The 21,680-nt window shown below is 45.9% G+C and overlaps 1 protein-coding gene across 2 annotated transcripts; it reads right to left on the reverse strand.

Moving 5' to 3' along the window:
• Nucleotides 1-463: 463 nt before the first annotated feature.
• On the reverse strand, nt 464-21,155 carry gcn1 (GCN1 activator of EIF2AK4). 2 transcript variants are annotated; one of them, XM_030417282.1, is made up of 57 exons: nt 21,083-21,155; nt 19,647-19,749; nt 19,477-19,540; nt 19,252-19,383; nt 18,960-19,068; nt 18,751-18,849; nt 18,325-18,459; nt 18,053-18,230; nt 17,888-17,962; nt 17,627-17,755; nt 17,490-17,540; nt 17,301-17,399; nt 16,093-16,266; nt 15,839-15,991; nt 15,659-15,751; nt 15,392-15,467; nt 15,096-15,255; nt 14,758-14,947; nt 14,491-14,615; nt 13,768-13,946; nt 13,581-13,674; nt 13,383-13,496; nt 13,088-13,286; nt 12,849-13,001; nt 12,476-12,657; nt 12,102-12,182; nt 11,874-12,017; nt 11,594-11,718; nt 11,233-11,422; nt 11,044-11,114; nt 10,596-10,761; nt 10,296-10,490; nt 9,945-10,191; nt 9,648-9,769; nt 9,310-9,424; nt 8,982-9,161; nt 8,651-8,871; nt 8,489-8,557; nt 8,262-8,400; nt 7,972-8,168; nt 7,676-7,818; nt 7,466-7,583; nt 7,146-7,361; nt 6,855-7,019; nt 6,445-6,606; nt 6,266-6,358; nt 6,025-6,168; nt 5,652-5,921; nt 5,440-5,553; nt 5,060-5,290; nt 4,755-4,948; nt 3,562-3,676; nt 3,137-3,233; nt 2,815-2,963; nt 2,246-2,353; nt 1,197-1,418; nt 464-1,100 (listed from the first exon to the last, which is right to left on the reverse strand). In XM_030417282.1, exons 1-57 carry the CDS (start codon nt 21,098-21,100, stop codon nt 975-977), a joined length of 8,013 nt encoding a protein of 2,670 aa, XP_030273142.1. In that variant the 5' UTR covers nt 21,101-21,155; the 3' UTR covers nt 464-974. The 2 variants fall into 2 exon arrangements, with proteins under 2 accessions (XP_030273142.1, XP_030273141.1); XM_030417281.1 differs by having other exon boundaries at nt 13,581-13,677.
• Nucleotides 21,156-21,680: the final 525 nt, after the last annotated feature.

Consider the following 21,680-nt stretch of genomic DNA (forward strand, 5'->3'; position numbering starts at 1 on the left):
TTAGAGTTTTTCAGAGTGGATTTTTTTTTCCATGTGAAAGCATCATCATTTATTTTTTTTCCACTCAATTCCACAGATAAAATAAATATTCTGATTTAAAATACAGCTTCACACACAAAAAAAAAAAAAAAAATCTCTTCACGGAAAAACAAAAAAAAGGAACCTAGAAAAGATAATCCTGGTATTTCTTCCCCTCACAACATCAAAAGTCTTAAACACTGAAGAGAAATAATTTAGATCAGATATTAAAAATGGATAAAAAAGAAATCTTAAATAAATAAATAAAAATAAAGAACTTTAAAGATGATCCCGGCAAAACGTTTTAAATAAAAATACATTTAAAATCTCTCCCTTCACTGATGATTATGCTTCCTAACAACATCCCTGCACGAGGTCTTGCACAGAGTAATCTGTGGCGTAACAGTAATGATCCCAGACCCGCCCTGAAATAAAACAAACAGCCTTCCAGTGTTTCAAACACTACATTATGAAATCAAGATCTTTTTATTTTGTATTGCCTTTTTACAACCGTGTCACTGACATAAGAAGGATTTCATTAAGATGTTGCTATCGCCCCCGTACAACTCTTACACACAAAGTCCAAATAAAAGTTAAACACTGGGGAGTCGTTTCATTAAAGCAGCATATTAAATGCCTGAAATCATTTTGGTAAAACAAGTAGCAAAACACCGAAACACCAAAACAGAATTGGCCTTATGTAGTTCATTACAGGAGAATAACCTGCAATACTGCGAGGTAAAATAAAATAAAAAGTTATAAATTGGGCTTAAAGGCCGCAACAATGATGCAAAGAGAGAAAGAAAAAAAAAAGGAATTTATTGGGGGGTAAATGAGAAAACACTGCCCATCTCAGCCACCGTCCACAAAGAGCAACATTGGCATGTGTGGCGAGCGTGTCTGGGGTTGTACAGCGGGGATCTGCAGAGATCGTTTCATAGATCAGTCCTGCTCCATCACGTTAGGATCGTATCGTCTATCTCTTCATTGGAGTCTGGCAGGCTGGCGATTTTCTTCAGGGACCTGCGGTGACACTCTGACAGCAGGTCGTTACTTGCAGAATCAAGAATGGCAGTAAGACCCTGAATCGTGGAAAGAGAGGAAAAAAGGAGGAATGAGTAAAAAAAGTCTTCAGTTATATTTACGTTACATACATGTGTGAATAATCATCGTCCGACCTGCATGGTTTCCTCTCCCTGGCGGAGCTGCAGCAGGTTGACGATGGTGTGTTCGCTCTGAGACCGGACGCTGGTGTTCTTGTCCTTGGTGTTATCCAGCAGACCCTTCAGGAGGGGCTTGATGAGGGCGACCTCCATGGGGGGCATCGTGGGGTCTTTGAACACCCACCACAACACCCGCTCCGACACCAGTCTGATGTCGCTCGACTGGTTCTGAAGACACTGCGTGGTCACAGAGACGAGGAGACGTCACGACACAAATAATCACAGTGCCACAAAAACACTTCAATTGAATATGCGTACTTGACTTCTGGGTGTTTTGGGGAAAATAAAATGGATTCAGGTGGGACTGAATGGATATGACACCGGCAGCAATTACTATGGACTTGATATTTGAACGAGAGGATGGAGCTGGGGAGGATATCCTGATTGGATCTGACTGTGAAGCCGAGGACACCCTGCTGTATCTTTTAATTAACTCTTAATTGGACAACAATGTACAAAATGGACATCGTGCTGTGATGAGGAAGACCTGGGACAAGCGATTGAGACCATAAAAACATTAGGAAACTGTTGACTGAGGTAATAAATCAATAAAGTAGGAGCATCTTTTTGAAACCAGTGGAGACGCCCCCTGCAGGCCATTAGGAGGAATGCATTTTTAAGGCACATCCGCCTTGTTTTCACACTTCAGAACAAGAAGCTCGGCCCATTTCTTGTGTAATCAATGATACGAACACGATATTGACATAGTGACACATTTGACACTGTACTTCCACCCGTTGTTAATAAGAAAAAAAATCATTTATGCAGCTTTAATTTATGTTTTCAACAAGAGTCTGAACTAGAACACGCTCGAGCTTGATCATAAAAAGTGAGACGATTATAGAAAATGACTGAATGTTGATCACTCTGCATGAACTCATACAGACAACAGAGCCAATAGGGTGAAGAACATTTCAGCACTTAATGACACTCACTTCCTTACTTGCTTGAAAAAGCAAAGTAGATAGTCAAATGTCAGCTGAATCAAACAGTTCCTGCTTTACCTTCACTAACTGTGTGATCATTCGCTGGGAAACACTGAGTCCCTCAGTCCTGAGCTGATGCCTCATCAGGAATCCCATCCCTCTGATCCCGCTGGTGGCAATCGGAATCTGGAAGAAGAGCACGATCACTATTATGGAAATGTACTGACACATATTAGGGCAGCAGGAACGAATGTATAATGTAGGGGAACAGCAGAGGAGACGAGACTGTAGAAAAACATTTTGATACTATTTTCATTTTGAGCAGACGTTTACAGGATGCATGACGATGATGTCATTTATCTCTTTGTGGCTATGTACAAGTAATAACTGTTATCTGTACAGCTAACAGATCCAGATGCTCAATTATAGGAATGTTGTTTTGTAATTTTGCACTGTTGGGACTATTTCTTGGCCTGGCACCTCCTCTGGTAAATACAAGATTTCAGCCGAGAAATTGCTAACAGGTAACTCCCAATAGAACCACACCTTGAGAATGTGCCTACTGTATTTCCCATGATTTCAGCTTTCATGAAGGAAGTGAGATGCATATTGTCAAAAGAACAGAAGGCCACACAGACTCTCCTCACCCTGTCAGCGGTGGCGTTGGTCAAAATTGTCTCTGTCACAGTATCGCAGTAGTCCTTCCCACACAGCTTCTCAGGAGCCGCCTTCACAGCTATAGCCAGGGCCAAGCTGCGACCATGACGCACCATCCAGTCAACACCAGACACGTCCGCTGAAAAAAAACAACAGATTACCTCATTCGTTGGACATTTATCATGAGATCTGTTAGCGTAAAGATAATGATAATAACGACTACTGTTGTAAAAAGACAGCAAATGGGGACATTAATGACATTAAAACACACTATGTGATCTTGTGATGATTACTTTGCATATGAATACTAACCCAACACATGCTGAAGTAACACACTCTTCAGCTCCTCCTCCGACAGGAAGGCACACAGCTCGCCAACACAGCCGGCTGACGCCATACGCGTTGCATCCTATGTGCGTGCACACAGACAGACAGACAGACCGGTTGACAGTCATCTAGTCTCAAACTGAAGTGCTGGCTCAAAACCACCTTTTTTAGATAAACCACATCCTCTCTGCCTCACTTCCGTTTTTCTACTGTGATCACAGAGGAAACCGCTGAACAACTCTCGCGTCTGTCTACGTTTTACACTCTATTTCATGGGTTATTAATTTATTTATTCAGCAGCTTTAACTGGCCCCCGGGGTGGAAAAAAAAACAAGGCGTGTTAGCACAGATTAAAAGAAATCTCCTCAGCTCTAGTTGCTGCTGTAAGGCATCTGCTCCCCCTGACATACCTCATCATGTCCCAGCATGCCTAGCAATGTGGTGGTGATGTTCTTGCGGATGGCTGGGTCCACCTTTGACCCGGCCCCCTGGATGACAAACCTCAGGGCTTGGAGCATAGTTTCCCTGTGGGAGGGGTAACAAAGCACAACACGAGCATGAGAACGAGAGCTGTGCACTAAAATCAACAATCAACAGCTTTTATTGGATTATATTAACAAAGAACAACAAAAGAAAACAGAATCCAGACTCTTTAGTTTAGGACGTCTTCTACCATGTAGGAAATAGCTAAATATCAGAGATGTTTGAAGCAGATATAGATAATTATAAAGATATAGAGAGTTTGGAAAATCTCTCAGAATTAAGTTATATTGGTTCATTTATGTAAAAAATATCAATAAATACATTTTTTTACATACATAAATAACACAAACAAACATTTTTGAGACCTTTGATTTGTTTTTTAAAGAACTGAACAGAAACTGAGGGGAACAACACACAGGTGAAAAACAAACTCGTCAGCGCCCTCTGGTGGACAAACTGCAAATCTGTACTGACATGTCTATTCATGGGGTATAATTATATGTGATATATTATTCACCTGTGGTTATGTCAAATCTCACAAATTATTATTATTATTAGTCAATTATTTATTTGTGTTTCCTTCTCAGATCGCTTCATTGGAAGAATCTGCAGCGGTTCGAAGGGGTGAACATGTGCAAAAACAAAAAGAAAGAAAAGTCGGAAAATGAAACAACAGATCAATACGTTTTCTGTCTTGCAACTAATCATCATTTTGGGACTTTCTCAGGTTCAGTTTGGGACCCCAGTGGTCCAGACCAGCCTCCGGCCAATGATTCTGAAATCATTCCCAGCAAAATTAATTTTTAAAATTTTAATTTAACAATAATTTTCTGTACATGAGCAGGAATGATCTCCATCAGTGGGTTTTTATTTCTACTTCATTAAAACTGCAGTCACGGCCAATTTATTTGATCGTTATCGTTATTTTATTGCAGATTTTCTGAAGCATTTTGATTTGTTCAAAATGTGCTATATGAATACTGTTTGATTGATTGATTGATGGAGATCTGTGATATTAAGAGCTACACCATCTAAAAATAATCTCATTCAGCGTTACCAAACTGAGCGATGTGTTTTTATAGTGTCCTCTGATTGACGATGTCAGTATCACTCTGCTCACCTGACTCCTGAGTCCTCAGCGTTGCGGATGGCAGAGAGCTGCTCAGTGAAAAGTGGGTCCACTTTGGTGTGGATGGAAACCAGCTGACCCAGAGCCTCGGCAGCCCTGAGCCGCACCGCACGGCTCGAGTCCTGCAGGGCCTTCAGGAAGGTGGTCTGCAGCTGAGGCAGGAAGGGCTTCAGGGCAATGCCCACCTGGAGGAGAGAGCCACATGATTGATACATCGATTAATCTGTGGAGATGAATCAGTGTTTTCAACTGTTTTTAGCCTTTTGCACGTCTGACACGGAGAAACGGGTGCAGACCTTCGCCAGCAGCAAGGTGAGAGTCTCCAGCAGAGCCGTCTTCACCGACCAGGCAAAGCGGTCTCCCAAGATACGAATGAGCGGTCCGGTGATGTTGATGACAGACGGCCGCAGTGCCTCGGGCGAGGTCAGTTTGATGACGCCTCCTAATGCTTTAGCTGCCTCCTCCTTCTGCTCAGGGCTACCAGTGAGGACCCCTTCTCTCAGGACAGGCAGGATACAAGTCACCCCCTGCAAAAAACAATAACGGGATGAATAGGTTTTTGTGTTCAGCAGAGGAACAACACGGGAGTTCAAAAAGACACAAGGATTCTGTAAAAGCTAGAAATACCAGAACAAAACCACCACGCTGTACTAAGGTCCCGATGTGCACTTCTTACCTTCTTGGGCAGACAGAATCCAGGCAGGTGCTGGCCTCTAACATCTGCAGCTGCTGATCTGATGTCTCGATGCAGGTCGTCGATCAGAGCCAGCTGGCTGCTCGCATCCAGTTTCTATACAACAGAAACACCAAAAGTTAGGCCACATGTTTCATTAAGAAAGAATCAAAGCGCTGATCTGTTTTGGTCAAAATGTCCCTGTGTTTACACACCTTGGTAATGGAGTTGATGGTGTCCCAGCTCTGAGCCAGGACCTCTGGGTTGGAGTCATTGAGGAGGCGGATGAGGCCTGACAGCAGGGAGCGAGTATGAGCGCTGTAGTCCAGGCGGGTGCGGGCGAAGTATCCGTTGAGGATGGTGACGGCAGCCTGTCTGAGGCCGGAGTCGGGGCCCCGCGAGGCCTCCAACAGGTCATCGATGATGATCCGCTGGCCCACTTCATCCTCCACTGAGAGGATCACTGTCTGACAGCTGCACAACTCCTGCAGCAAAGGTGACACACAGGGGTTACTCTTTGTTCTTCATGAGGAAGGGGCAAACACAAGAGCAGCTGTGGATATTTGAGCTTGTGACCGCTGGTATCACCTGTGCTTCATCCTCTGTTCCCAGCTTTCCTTTGAGGGAGGAGAGCAGGGCGGGCAGGATGACCCCTAGGTGGCGTGTCAGGGCGTCTCCAGCCACGGCGGACAGGAAGGCCAGCACACGGGTGTTCACGGGAGGAGCAGTCAGCTGGTACGACCAGAGAGGACATTCACTTTAGTCAGACACAGCCAGTCACATTAATGAGGAGTAAAAAAAAAAGGAAAGCTCAGCTGTGACATTTTACCTTTGGAACCAAGTAAGGCAACACAGATCGACTCTTCACCGCCATGACCTGCTTCAGGCCGTCCAAAGCAAACTCGGCTGTCTCCTCGTCATCCTGAGAAAAGACAGTCAGCGTATTAATAACCACACTGAAAACTTATGAATGCTATCCGACCAGTGTTTGTCTCCTCGTTCCCTCACCAGCTGTTTGAGCAGGGTGGGCAGGATGTCGTCCAGCGCCTGGTGACCGATGGTCGCATGAAGCTGCTCAAAGGTTTTGGCTGCAGCCTCTCTGACCTCCTCCAGAGGGTCACAGAGAGCCTTCCTCACCGTGGGGACCAGCGACTCCGAGAAGACGAGCACCTACAAATCAAAACACCTTCAGGTTAGCAAAGTTAAATAATGCAATTCCCAGAATCCTCATTTATTAACTTTATTTCTAGTACTTTGAATCTACAGGGTTGATGTAGTAGGATGGATAATATAACAAAGATTTTTTGTGCCTCTCCTGCTGCGGGTTTCTATAATCTTTATCTCATTCAACTTCACTCACTATGATGCTACAGGCTTGTAAAGTGAAACGTGTGTGTTGTTGTGACTGCATGACTCACTGCGTCTTTGCTGGTGGACTTCATGATCTCGCTGAGACCGATGCAGACTCCCTGCCTCTCGTCGCTCTTGTCAGAGCGCAGTCCCTCCTCCAGGATGGGAATAATCTCAGGGAGGATCTTCTCTCCCAGCTTCCTCACCAGATCACCCAGCGTCCGAGCAGCGATCTAAAAGCACGCAGACACACGGCAGGTGTTTTCACAGTGGCAGGAGAAACAAACAGTGCTGCCAGTCGCCAAGCAGAGGGGGAGACTAAAAACAGAGTGGGTTCACAAAGTTAAAAGGAGGAATACCGTTCTCTTGTCAGGGCAGGTGGAAGCCAGGAAGCCCAGCAGCAGAGTGAAGAGAGTCGGGAGGATCTCTCGAAGAGTCCTGGGGGTGTTGGACACAACAATCTTCCACACGTGGAGGGAAGCCTGTCGAACCACCAGCTGAGTGTCGGAGCGGCCCATGTACAGGCCGGAGAGGACGCGATTACGCCGCTCAGCTCCGAGAGCTCCAATGATAGCCTGGGAGAGAAAAGGTCGAAGGTCAGCAATGATAAAGACTTAAGAGAAAGACAACTCCCTTTTATTAATTAGAGGATTTTTGTTGTAGAAAAATGTATTCATACTTTATTGGACTGAGCTGTTCCAAAGTTGTCGTCCTCAGAAGCGGTCTCTGTGGTCATCTTTCCTGTCACTCCCGAGATATGGAACAACAGATCTCCAAGCAGCTGCACCGAGCTGAACCTGCAACCACCGACGACACCGACACACAACCAGTCAGTATGAGAGTGACACTTAATCAATCATTAATGTGTATCTGTGGATTTAAATCTGACCTGATTCTCCACAGGTCATCAAACAGGCCCTGTTCCAGCTCGGGAAGCAGCAGCGCGATGGCGGTCTCGGCGTACATGCTGATGATTCGCTGGCCGGCTCGCAGTGCCGTGTCTCTCACGTATTCGTTCTCATCGGCCAGAGCCTGCGGTGGGAAAGAGAGGAGAGCGAGGAGTGAGATTACAGTATTTCTCGCCAAAATCTGTCGCCGTTACCTGCGTATGTGCGTTTAAAATCACAGCAAAGTGTTCGACCGCAGCAAGACGAGTAAAAACAAACATTCTGGTCCCAACAGTACCTTGAGGATGCAGGGGATGATGGGTCCGACATAGGGAGTAAACCTGTCTCCAAAGGTGAGGGGCAGGTAGATGAACATCATGATGTAGCCATCTCTGACGTGAGACGCGATATCGATCTTGCTGGCTGTTTGCACCACATCTGGCATCAGCTTGTCCAGCTTCTCCACGCCGAGTCCCGCCATGACCTCAGCCAGACCTGAAGACACCAACACACACATCGTCCAGTGAGTGATATATATAGACACAGAGTAAAACAGAAACAACACAGTGACAGAGTAGAAGAAGCGACCTTGTGCGGCTCCAGAGCGATCCACAGAGCTCTGCTCGGAGGCCAGAGTCTCCATGAGCCACGGCAGCAGGTCGTCAAAGCAGGATTCACCCATCCCCTTCACCATGGCGCCCAGGGCTTTGGCTGAGACTGTACGAACCTGGGGAGGAAGATGAAGAGCAGCTGAAGCTTCAACGTCACACACACAAGGCACAAAATGATGGTACCGCTTCTATTACTGAACACACCTCAGGCACCGGGTCCAACAGAGAGGCCTTCAGTCCGGGAATGACGCTCGGCAGGTAGGGGGACAGATCCTACAAACAACGAGATGTATCGCAGCGTAAACAAAACCTAACGGCTTGATTTTGTTTTGTAGTTCACTCGGATATTTCGTTAATGCCGTGTACCTTCTGGTCAGTCAGGGAGTACATGTTTCCAATGATCTGAGCCGCCATCTTGCGAGTGTCGGTGGAGCGATCCTGGAAGGCTCTCTGGACGATGGGCATGATGAGGGCCAGGGAGGGGGCGTCGATGAAGTGGACAAACTTGGTGTCGAGCAGCGTCTGCAGGCACGTCTGGGTCCTCCTGGACGGATCGGTCAGAGCGTCCAGCAGGATGGGCGTGATGGCTGAGAGAGGAAGAACAACATCACCATCACGGTATGTAAACTCGCAGATCCTTCAGCACATGCTAGTGATATGATACGTTCTGACGTGAAGTCACTTAAGAGTCACTCACCCAGGATTTCGGGGTTGCGGATGACAGAGCCGATCAGTCGGAGCGCTTGCTGGCCGGCCTTCTGCACCTTCACGTGGGAGTCGGTCAGCACCTCGGTCAGCTTGGGGACGATGCTCGGCAGGCAGGACGACAACTGTTTGGGTGCACAGAACGCCATGGCACCGAGCAACTCCACCGAGCCTGGAGGAAAGTGGGGGGGTCACAGAGAGGTACTGTTTAATTGTGACTGTCCCTGTATTAAACCTAACCTTTGTCGTCAGAGTTGTGTACAATTGTGTCATGATTATCAGGATCTCCAGGGGGTCCTGTGCATCTAAAGGCTCCTCACCGGCTTTAGTTCTCCACGACTCCTCCTCCAGGGCCACCAGCAGGGAGGGAAGAACCAGTTTAACCCCGTGGGCGCTCAGGTTCCTCATCACAGCTTTGGCACAGTCATCTGCAGCCTGGTGGAAGAGAAGGAAGGGATGAAAACACAAGACAGGGATACGACAACAGTCTCACCGATCAGGTGTTACGTCCACATTGTTACATTTTAATGTAAATACTCAGAAACACTTGATGGTGCAGAGAAACATCTTATAATTTACAGCAGGACACTTTGATGAAAAGTAAGATAATTCACGCAGAACACGCCAGTGGACTGAGGTATCTGATCTACCTGCTCACCTCTCTGACATACTGGTTTCCGTCTCCAAAGCAGAGCAAGAGGTGTGGCAGCACGTGGACCACGTACGGCTCAAACAGCTTCCCCAACATATTGCAGAGCATCTCGAAGGCAAACAGCGCTCCTGAACAGAGACAGACATGTGGTCAGAGCTTTCTTACCTGATGAAACCAAAAAAATACTTTCTGTAAATGAAGATTTTGGTGACAGTAGATGTTGGCTTCTGTAGATACAATGAAGAAGATGCAGTCTGACACATAATATCTGCATCAACACGTGTGCATTAATACTTCACCGACCTTCCCTCCGTCTGAAGTTCTTCTTGTCCTGGATGGCGTCGGTCAGCGTGGTCATGATGTCCTGTTGTTTGAGCGCGAGGATCCCGAGACCTTTGACCAGGCCAGCCAGTCCGTACGCCGCTCCCTTCCTCTCTGCGTACTTGTCGCTCTCCAGCAGCAGCTGCAGCAGGTTCCTCACAATCCCTGCAGCGTCCTCCTTGATGGCCGGAACTAAAGGAGGTAAACAGCTGGCCACAGACTCCTGGACCTGATGAGGGACGACAAACCACGTGAGATTGTAGTTCAAACTCTCAGATTCTGAACACCCTGAACCATGTATGATGTGATTTGAAGTTAAGATACGTTGCTAACCTGCTGTGAGGGTGTAGAGAGCGCAGTGATGAGCTTGGCCACGATGGGTTTGACCTTGGGGTCATTTTTGTCCAGATGTTTGGCCAAGGAGCCCATGAGAATAACCACACTCTGACGGACAGAGTCGTAGCTGGCGTCCTGCGGGGCGTTCTTCAGAAACTCCTCAAACACCGGCAGCAGGGAGCTCACATTGTCCTGTTACAGAAAGCAGTTGGTTAACAATGCAGTGCAAGATATCACTGGCCATATAGTACATACTTGCACAAATGCACAGGCTGAAAGAAGAAGAGCAAACATTACCTTTCCGTGCGTGTTGAGCGCAGCGAGGGCGGCGTCCAGCATGCAGCGCCGCACCTCAGTGTGGCGGTCGTTAAGAGCGTCGGGGACGAAGAAGAGGAAGAGAGGGGTGACCTGAGATTCGTCCAGGTACTGGGACAGCTTGTTCAGAGACAGAGCAATGCCACACCTGACAAAGAAGTGCGAAAGAGTTCAGCGCAAAGGAACATGTAATATTTAATGGTCTCTTGTCACCTCTGTCTGGACTGCCTCAAAATAACACAGAGAAAAGTAGACAAGCATCTTCCTGTGTTTTTCTGTCGTTTTTCAAGTCGACATTATGGTGGTTAATTGTGCATCCATTAGCTAAGGCCCCCAGGACGCACTGATTTTATGTATTTTTGCTTCAAGATGAAAACATTTTTAAAAATGCAGGTTTATCTCATCTTTGCAAACGAACACTGAAGTGTACCTGGCCTCCCATTGGTCAGGTGGAGCTTCAGAGATGACTCTGCCGAGAGCATCCAGCACTGGAGGTGGTCTCTGAAAAAATAATGAACACAAAACTATCAGTCTTTTATCTTGGGATCAAATTAATCCACCAGTGGTACTGAAGCTAGAAGAGTTATATTGTGATGTGGTCTGGGGTTCAGGGCCTCACATAGAGTTTCTGGTGATACAGCTCAGTGAGCTGGCCGAGCACGGTGGGAGCCTGGTCTCTGTATTCGGACACGGCACTTGACAGAGCCTCGGCGCTGGCAGATCGGACGGCCTCCTCGTGGTGGGTGACGTCTCCGATCAGCAGGGAGCAGAGCTCAGGGACCAACTCCAGACCCAGAGACTCCCACAGTCTGAGGGGAAAGGACAAGGCAACACGTTAGTTTAACTGTTGAATTCACAGCTCTCACAGTTTACACTCTCAGTCACAGTGCAAAAATGTAAGTCTGCAGGAAAACAGCAGCTATAATTTCCAGCTAAACAGCTAACAGAGGAAAAGAGCATGACACCCCTGTACTACATACTTTTCAGCCAAGGCTCGGCCCTCCTCTTCAACATCAAACCTGGCAACCCAAAGCCTGCGCAGCAGACTCAACCCGCTGGACTCTGAGCTGTCTGTGGGCAGAGCAAACTCCATCTCCAACAATCCCTGAGCACAGACAGAATGAATGTTAAGAGCATGTTGAGTAGAAATAAACATCAGCGTTACACATCAAATGTGTTGCCACTTTCTGTCTGTAATACATACGTACCTTTACTGTGGGACAGATCAATCAACAAATATCAGAATGAACTGTAGCTCACCCTGAGGGCAGCGTCCCGCACAGAGAAGCAGGGTGAGAGGAGAGCCTCGAGCAGGACGTCGATCTCCGGCTGCTCTGCCACAGCGCAGCCGTCTCCTCCTCCAGCGCTGGCACACAGGGCTGTCAGGCACTGAGCTGCTAACACCTGAAACACAGTGTGAAACATCACAGAGCTCAGCAACACTGCTGTCATTAATGTGACGATATCATCATCAATCCCTTTCTTTACCTGCAGTCTCGGGGTGGCTGTAGAAATAATTCTGGTCAGCAGCAGCAGCATGGTGACACGCGGAAGCAGCTCTGGGCCGTTCTGAGACGAGACAACACAACAGTCAGTACAGAGATCCAATAAACTACAAATCAAATGGTTATCATGTCACATAAAGCTTTTTATAATTAACTGGGCTGTTCATTTTTACAGACCGATGATTTTGCCTGAAGCTACGGAAAAGATGTGCGAACACAAGAGACAGTAGAAGCCTCGTTAGTAAACTAATGTTGAGACGTGCCGATGATTTCTCAGGTGTTTCTGGTTGTCTGACAGATGTTTTTTTTTTGTTTTTCCCACTGTGCAGGTCACAGACAAAATGATAGGACGTTTACCTCGTCTATGAAGACGTCATCGCTTTCTGTTTCGGCCCGAAGCTGGGAGTGTTCTGTGACGACTTGCAAGGCTTTGGTCATCAGGTTCTCCGTCTCCTCGTCGCTGCCTGAAGAGTCCCGGAGCATTGCGTTGAGGAGAGGGAAGCAGAAGGAGAAGGCGGGAGCAGACAGCGGAGCCACATCTGAGGAGAAATGAACACAAGAAACAGTCTAATATTAGATTCCTGAAGTCTGGACACATTCAAGCAACATCAAAAACTTTTATTTCTAGCAAGAAACGATTTAGAAACAAAAAGTGTGTATGTGCAGTGGATACGTTGAAAACAATCGGTCTGCTTCTGGTGTTAACAGTGGAACTTTGTCTTGTACTCACCAGCAGCCTTGGCATCTCTCTGTGGGACAGTGTGGTTGTGCAGAAGCAGCACGGTGCGCTGAACTGCTGTGTCCAGATCCTCCTGTCCCCAGGCCTCGTCCAGGTCGCATTCTGGCTTCAGCAGCCGCAGAGTCACGTGTCCGACGAGCACAGCTAGAAGGAGAAAAAACTAAACATTTACTCAAGATGCTTAAGCTGCAATCTGTCAATGAAATACAACACGAAGACGAGCTGCGTACCCAGATGGTGAAGGTGTTTTGGCATGAGGCACACTCCGATGTCCAAGAAGACCTGATGGATGCGAGGAGCAGCCAGAGGGGACTGGAGCAGTGGAATCAGGACCTGCAGGACAGGAGGGAGCTCCTGGGTGATCCGAGATGGCCTCTCTATCAGAAGAGCTTCCAGCAGACCCACGGCGCTCTGCAGCTCCACGTCCAGCTGAGGACAACAAAAAGTACAGCAGCTCAGTAACTAGACTGTCACGCTTTATTCGCTCAGTTTTAGGGTATTAATCTGGATGACTTGGCGTCATACCCCGCGAAGCCTTTTGCGAATAGCCGCCTCCTTTTCCAGCTGCATCTGCATCATTTCCTTCTGTTTGCTTGTTAGCTGAAGTTCCTCTTTGATGCCTTTTTTCCTCTTTATCTCCTGCGAGTTTAAAGAAAAGTCAACATCTTTTCCAGAAATCCACACCGCCAAAAAATACATAAAACGGTAGTACGAGCACTTCACCTCCTGTAACTCCAGCTCAATGATCTGTTCCTTGTAGGAGTACGCCTTGTTCTCCCTCTTCATGTTGACCTTCTTGGTGCTTTCCTTCTGGGCACTGCAGCGCACGTGGACGCAGAAAGCAAAAGTAAAGAAAAAAAGCCAAACAGACAACAGAGAGTCCGAAGCTGTGGCAGAGGCTGCGCATTACCTCTGGATGATGCTGTTGTCGTACAGCTCTCCGTCGGGCGTCAGCATGATGGCATACTCTTCCTTGGTGACGTGGCATAAAGCAGGCCGGGAAAGCGCCTCGGTGACGTGACTGATCACACGCGGTAACAGCTTGTTAGGGGAGAGGCTGGAGAGGGCACCCACTGCGTTTTTCACAGCCTGAGGAGAAAAATGTGACGGTTAAACATCCTGGTAGCGTAACAAATATTCATGTCCCGACAGAGCTCTGAAGGAAACGCCAGGTGCAAAACAAATACACATCCCAAAGTGCAAAATAGGAAATTAACTATGGAAGAGCAATTGATTAACTCTGAAGAAACAGGGCTGTCAAAACTACACTAGTTGTTATGTTTATATCTAAAGTGAAAGATATGTTACAGGCATCAACAGAAATCATAAAAACGATAAAACAAAAATGAAATAAGTTGTTGTGAACAGACTGAATGTGGAGATTGGCCTAAATTATTATCCCAGTGCAGCCCTGACCCTCACCTTCTATTACTATTATTATCATTACAGCTAAAGAGTTAACAGCTCCGTTACACGTTGGGTTGAGTCCAGTCCTGTCTAGTCATAACAAGAAGCACTGAATGGCCCACACAGAGTGGACAAAACAAGTGGTCTGCTGGGTAATCTCCTGACTATTATTCAAATGTATCTGTGTATCCGCGCCCAAACAAAGCGGTGTGGGATGTTTTCAGACCTGATTGTCCGTGTTGACCTCCAGCAGATGTGGCAGAACGGCCTCCAGATTGTTTTCTATAAACTCTTTGGCCTTTATTTTCATGGAAAGGAGCAGAACAGGCCAGAGTCCACGACGAGCTACAACTGAAAGAGATGGAGACGATGAGTGATGAGTGACAGGGCTCCAACGCGACTATCCAAACAAACCTGTTTTAATAAAAAAAAACAAAAAATGTGGCAACAGTTTATATGGGATTCAATTCTGGAGAGCATCTCAGTGTCTCACCGACGGATGGATGATGGCTGACTATGAGGGTCTCCATGGCCAGATTCTCTGCTTCTGCGGGGTCACCCCATTGGCTGGCAGCGGAGCAAACGACACACAGCGCTTCGAGCAGGGCGCGAGGAGGAACGTAGCTGCGACCCACCTCGCTGAGCTCTCCAGATTCTGATGCCAGGACATCCTGAGGCAAAACCTAAAAGTTCACAGCCAACAGTCAGAAACTAAAAAAGACCAAACTTGGTTTTTATTAAATGGTTGAGCCGTAGCAGTCAGCTGATTCAATCAGTGATCCACAGCCAACTAATAAAGATGTGGCTCTGTGATGAAAATAAATGACGTACTTTGTGTTTGTTGATGACCACGCGGAGTTCTCCCAAAAGGCCGTGGGCCAGACTGGAGCCACCCAGAGAGGAGAGCAGCTTCCTGACTGTCTGCTGCGCTCGCTTCCTCACACGCCAGCTGCGACTGAGCAGAACCGCAACCGTGGCGTGATGATACATCCTGCAGGAGAGTTACCAACAGGGAAAAATTCACCGGGGACACAAGCACTACAGGATCTAAGTATATGTTGTAGTATGCATTGTTTAACTTGACTTTGAGACAGTTTCTCTACATGTCAACGGAGGGACAGACTCACTGTGACTTGCTGGAGTTGAGCCTGTGAGCGTGATCCAGGAAGAGCCTTTCACAGAGCTGCAACACTGTGAGCAGAGCTGGAGACGGAGAGAAGAAGACATCAGAAATGTTCAGAAACACATTTCAACACAATCCAGTGAAAAATCATTTCAGAGGTGTAGAATAGACATTTGTCAAGAAATCCGTGACATGAACTGGGAAGAGTTCTGAATTTTTGGCTGAATTTTCAACGAGTGACTCTTAAACTAGTAAGATAATGTTGCCTTACTTTCCTCGTTGGCCTGGGAGAGGAACTTCTCTGTCGTGAAAAGCGGCTTCTTCTCATCTAGGATCAGATTCCAGAAGGTGGAGAACTTTGCCTCTGCAGAGACACAAAAACATCCTCATCACTTTCCTTCCTAAGAGACTCCAGAAGTTAAAAAAATGATGATTGAGATGTCCGTCTTACCTGGCTGTGCCTCCAGCAGCGTCAGTCGACTCAAAAGAACAGAAGCTGCTACGCCTTCTGCGAGCAAAGCATGCTGGGAGTTTTGTGCCACAGCCTTCTCCACTGTTTGGAGGAGCAAAGGCACGAGGTCTGAGGCTTGGGCCAGAGTGTCGCCTAAAAACCGGAGGAGAGGTGACAGCACAGGACTCAGGATTCAGTTAAGTTCATGGATCTGTACATTCGACACATAACAGAACATCTCTTGCGCGACTGACCTCTGAACGCCCCGAGCATGGCCTGAAGGTAGGCCTGTCGGACCAGAGAGGTGGAGGTCTTCAGGGTGAAGGCTTTCTTCAACCAATCCAAAAGAGCGGTGGGAACTTCCACTGTGAGACGACTGCTCCACTGGGACAGCACAGATACTGCATGCACCAGGGTGCCCTCGTGAACTACATGAAAACAGTAAAAATCAGGCCTGATGCTTTAACCTCTTAATGAACGCCCTATTTTAAGGTTCTTTTTCCAAAACGACATACCGAAATTAAAAGCATGACAACTCCCACATAGTTTGAGACTCAGGGATGTGCTTGGTACCATTGGAAAGGTAACACCCTCAAGTTTTTTTTCTAGAAGTGCAAGTGTGATTCTATGACATACTGACACAGAGTTACAGAGGTTGGAACACAGGTTTTGGTTTCCGTCCAATTCAAACGTCAATAAACTGACTAAGATATAAGGGTTCAGGTATGTCTATGGACACAGCAGACACAATTAGGCCACAGCCACAGGTCTCAGCTTGCTACACTCAAAATTTTAAGTCAAAAAAATTGACTTTTCACAATTTTCTTTCTAAAGGCATGTCTGTGAGGTTTGCTTGGGTTTTTTTTTTTCCCAAGAGCGCCTACTGAGATTCAAAGGCTTCTAACTCGAGAACCCCTTTACCTAGAAACACAATCTTGGTCTCAAATGAAAGCTAAGACCCTGCAGGGTTTCTTGCTGGTTCCACACTTGTAGCTAGTTTTGGGTAAAATGACATGGATATTCCCATTCTATGGACTCTTGGCGAACTATGAAAAAAAATTGTGGCATGACGTTGTAGCTGTGGAAAAAGGGAACACTCTGAAGGTATGTAGGCATTCTTGCTTCTTGCGGTAGAGGGCTCTTTCTAATGTTGTGTCATGGTGAGTTTAGAAGGCTATCACATGGTCTGGAAATAACTTTTTTCCTTTGTGTTTGGGCTTAAAATAATCACGACAGTCTCAGCTTTCCAACAGTGAGTATATACTGTTAAGATCTGATGCTTAAAACATTTTTATGAAGGGTGTTCCTATGTTGGAACGGTGTTCCTTAAGGGGTTAAACTATATTCAATATTCACTTATTTAATACACCAAGTTAGTGACGTTTTGAGCAACACTGCCCTTTAGATTCTATATCGGGGGGGGAAAGGGGAAGGAGAGTAGGAACACAAAGAGCGATGATACCTTCTTGTTGTAAATACGGGATGAACATCACAGCAACTGCAGAGCTGAGAGTCTGGCTGGAGGTTCCTGACACAGCATGATGGCTGCAGCTGGCAATCCCTTAAACAAAAAGAGAATTCTTCGTTTGACTAAAAAACGACGATGAAATGAAACAGCTGACAGCTCACAGGTGTTTGTTAGGCCTCTTACCTGACAGCACACTCATCTTCTGAGCAACAACTGTGAGCTTTCCCTCCGAACCTGCAACCACAATATTAAGACTGAAGTGAACAAACCGAACGCAATCCAGATTATACTTCAGTCTAACTGGTGGTTAATTAGTTCACCTCCGAGGATCTTGAAGAGGTGTGTGACGATGTCCTGCACAGCAGAGTGATCGCTGAACTGCTGAGCCAGGTTCTGCATGGCCTGGACCGCCTCCTCCATCAGCTGGGCATTATTAGCTTTCAGCTGGCCTATAACACAGTACATAGTAATTTAATTAATAATAAATAAATCATTCCCCTCACTGCAGTTGAGTGTATACTTAATAACATTCCGTTAGATGGATGTAAAACAAATGAACTGCGTTTCCATTAAGGCCTTACTTGCGACGGCCTTTCCGATGTCCATGGCATACTGACTGAGGTCAAGAGTTACAGCCGACAGCAGGCAGGAAATGGCTGCAAAGAGAGCAGACACCGTTTCAATCTACTGAACGAGAGCTGCCTGTGCAGATGAGTATTTAACACTTGACACTTATAGCATCTTACTGTGAATGGCGTTCTCTGGACTGCGAAGCATCGTCTTCTGCAGTGTGGGGAGGAGCAGATCCTTGAACTCTGAGTGAGACACGTGACGCAGCAGGGAGCCACTTTTGTCCAGAATGTGCTGCTGTGGTTTTGTCTTGCTCATGAGGACTGATTTTATGTACAGGTCCAACAGGGCACTCTGAAATAAATAATAAAAAAACAGACACAAGGTTGATGATTGTAGTGTCAAATACAGCCACCTGAGATTCTGTTAGATAAAAAAACGAACTTACCTTGTGCTTCTCTATTGTCTCTTTGTCTTTATGAGCCGTGCAGAAGTCTAAACAAATCCCCAGCATGGCCAGAGTGGTGGGGCTCTGGTCCAGACTCAACAGTGTGCTGAAGTATTGATCCACCAGTCCAGGGTTCTGTTAAAGGCGACAAAATGGCTGTTTCTATAAATGACTGTATACGCTGGAGCCCACAGTAGGACTGGTGGCAGGCAGGCAGCAATAAATGAGACGATGCCAGACGCTTCTCATCTCTTTGTCGTGGTAAAAGATGTATTGATTAATGTTTTATACTAATGATGTATCAAAGTCAATAACTCTGTTGGTGTGATGACCAGATAATAATAGGTAATTGTTAAGATTCTCTCCTTCAACAAAATCGACCTGTCTTTTACTGCCAGTGTGTTTCAGACACTCTACCGTACTCACTTCTTCCCAGAGGTGGCTGAGATTCTTCAGGCTTGATTTCTGAGCTGTGGTCTTCGCTCCGCCCACAACCTCCGCCACGAGAAGGCTCTGAACCTCGACCTGCAAGACAGGGCAACAGACCACAAGGTGATCATACGTCATCATATTTACTGATAATTATCAAAAAGGAAAACTCGGTGTAAATAGATAACAGATATTCTTTTACTGACCATTTTCTTCCAGGTGGCTCCTTCTCTCTTCTCTGGGGCAGAAAACACGCTGTGGACTAAAAGGCAGGTCCAAGACAAGCCGACGAAGGCAGCAGAGCCGGAGCTTGTACTGCAAATATAATAAGATGGGCGTGACGAAAGGAAGAGCAGAAACAGGTTCCTAAACATACATATTTCATTTTTGTATCTCCTAAAAGTTGACATACACCTCTAAAGAACATGTATATCATGGCAGTCTTGAGTCATACATAAAAAAAATATATATAATTCAGTATAATGTTCACGGGTGTACCTTGGCTCGCCACTTTTGCTGATGACGGCGCTGTTCAGCAGGCAGTGGAGGAGGCTGGTCACCAGGATGTCAGGCTGACTGTCAGCCAGCTGAGCGATGACAGAGAGGAGCTCTCTGCGCGACGCAGCATCGCTGAGAGGCACACACACAGCCATGTAAACACATACATTTAATTTATATTTCCACTGTGTAACGAGTGGTTTTCTTACTGCTTCAAACACCTACCGATATCTGTGTGGAGTGAGGCAGAAGAGCTTGCATAGACCTTTGATGGCAGGCTCTGGTAACTCTGTAAGAGTGTCATTATGAAGAAGTATTAGTGTGGATTGTTGCGCCTACTTTAAACAAAGTGGGGAAACATTATTAACGACAACAAACAAGAAGACACTGCTCACCTTTGCCCTTTATACATTGCCTCAGCTCTCCAAATATCTCTTTACGCTCCTTCACGCTGGCTGTAGTTATGTTCACAGCAAATTTCTTCAGTGTATCTGAAACCTGGAGTCATAGTCACAGTAAGTAGAAAGACTTGTATGCAGTTAGTCCAGGACCACAATCGAGCGGAACACGGAAGGACGATTTATCCACATACAGTCTACAATTACATACACAAGTAGTTGATTGATTTCCTGTCAATAATCAAATCAACCGGAGTGACAAGTTTGTCAATTCCTATTTGGGACATTGACGTTCTGATTACAACTCAGGGTAGACCGACTATCAGCCCCGGCCAATTATCAGGGCCAATATTCAACATTAACCAGTTATCGGTCTCTGTGATTTTTCTCTCCCGTTGCCATCAAAAAACAATCTAATTTAAAAAGTTGCTACTTTGGCTCTGATGCAGCATCCTCTCACACAATGTCTCGCCTACAACAATATCTGATCGGTACCACGTCACAATTTACAGCCTATACACATTAAATAATCTCAATGTGCAGTGATTGCATCAATTAATGTAGTGGAGAGGAAGAATAATGTAGGAGAAAATGTAAACACCCAAGTAAAGTACCTCGAAATGATACTGAAGAACATTTCTTGAGTAAAATGTATTAAGGATTATTTCATCACTGACTGATATTTATTTCAACATTATTAGATCAACATCGGTCCCTGGTTCAGTCTCCTTGATTTCTAATAATCGGCCCTGATAAAGGAACATTGGTCGACCCCTTTTACAACTGTAATCGTATAAGGATAAATAAAACAGTGTAAATTTGTCAGTTTTCAATTTTATCTGAAATTGTTCTGGGTGGGATTGAGATTAATTCAGAGGGAGAGACTTTTATTTGTGGAACTGCCCTTTATGCATTTAACTCAATAAAGGTCCAGCAGCAGATCTATCATGTCACTATCTACTAAACTGATTAATACTGTATCTTAGATTTATTCACAACATCAACAGACTGATTTTAATTCACTTTTTTGGAAGGCGTGGCTAAACTCCTCATCACACCAGTGATTTTTCTCTGCCTAACTCTGGGAATTCAGACAAATTCATCTTTATGACAATGACGTTATCCCCTGAAGTGTTCGTTTTTCCTAACAAATCTTCGGCTCGCCGGCCACTGTGGACAGGAACCAGTCCTCCATCAGAACAGGCTGGTTCTCGCTAGCTGCAGCAGCTCAGTCATGAAGTGACACACTGAAGGCTACGTAGCACAAAGCTAACAGCCTGCTCGCTAGCTGTCGTTGAACACTACGCGGGTTTCCGGTTAGATGCAACACACACATACAAGTTACACTCCATCTACCACCAATTTGGTTTCTAACGTAGTTGAATATCTTACTGTAAGTCGATAGTATACTATTAAAAGCCAGCCACACAAACCTGCGTGTCCGCTGCCATCTTGCCGGTCTCGATGCAGGAAGGACTTGTTGATGTCACTTCCGGGTCAAAACCAAGTAACCCACGCACCCCCCCCCCCCCCCCCCGCCTGTTGTCGTTTTTTGCATTTAAATAGTATTTCATGTTTGTCCAGAATAAGCGGTGAAAAAAGGAATTAAAAAACAAAAACAACAACACAGGAATAGGTGACGTAGTTCTTGCGCTCGTGAACGAGCTCCCATGATGCCCTGCCTCTCTCCGGTTACCCAGGCAACCAAACGTTGAGAGGGTTTTAAAAGCTGAAATCATTATTTGCCGCATAACAATAATGATAATAATACTATAGTAATAATTACGCGCTGCCACTTGTTTTACCAAACAAACGTGGGACAATAAACTTCATAAATCCGACTGTCCCTGATTGGTTCATACGTAAGCACGTAAAACGGCGTGCGTAACGAAGAGTTCTGGCGAAAACGTTTAACATCCTGAACTTTTTACGTGTTGTCTAACAAAACATGGCCGTTCAGAATATTTTATCATAAACCTAAAGTATTAATTAACATTTGCTGTCATTCGGTTAAAGACTCATCAGTTTCTT

The sequence above is a fragment of the Sparus aurata genome, chromosome 5 (assembly GCF_900880675.1).
Source record: "Sparus aurata chromosome 5, fSpaAur1.1, whole genome shotgun sequence".
NCBI lineage: Eukaryota > Metazoa > Chordata > Actinopteri > Spariformes > Sparidae > Sparus > Sparus aurata.

Coding starts and splice junctions, on each gene's coding strand:
- gcn1 (XM_030417281.1), bottom strand. Junction 7,362..7,465: donor GAACAGCTCAGTCCAATAAA/GTATGAATACAT, acceptor TTTCTCTCCCAG/GCTATCATTGGAGCTCTCGG. Junction 2,964..3,136: donor GTTACTTCAGCATGTGTTGG/GTTAGTATTCAT, acceptor GTTTTTTTTCAG/CGGACGTGTCTGGTGTTGAC.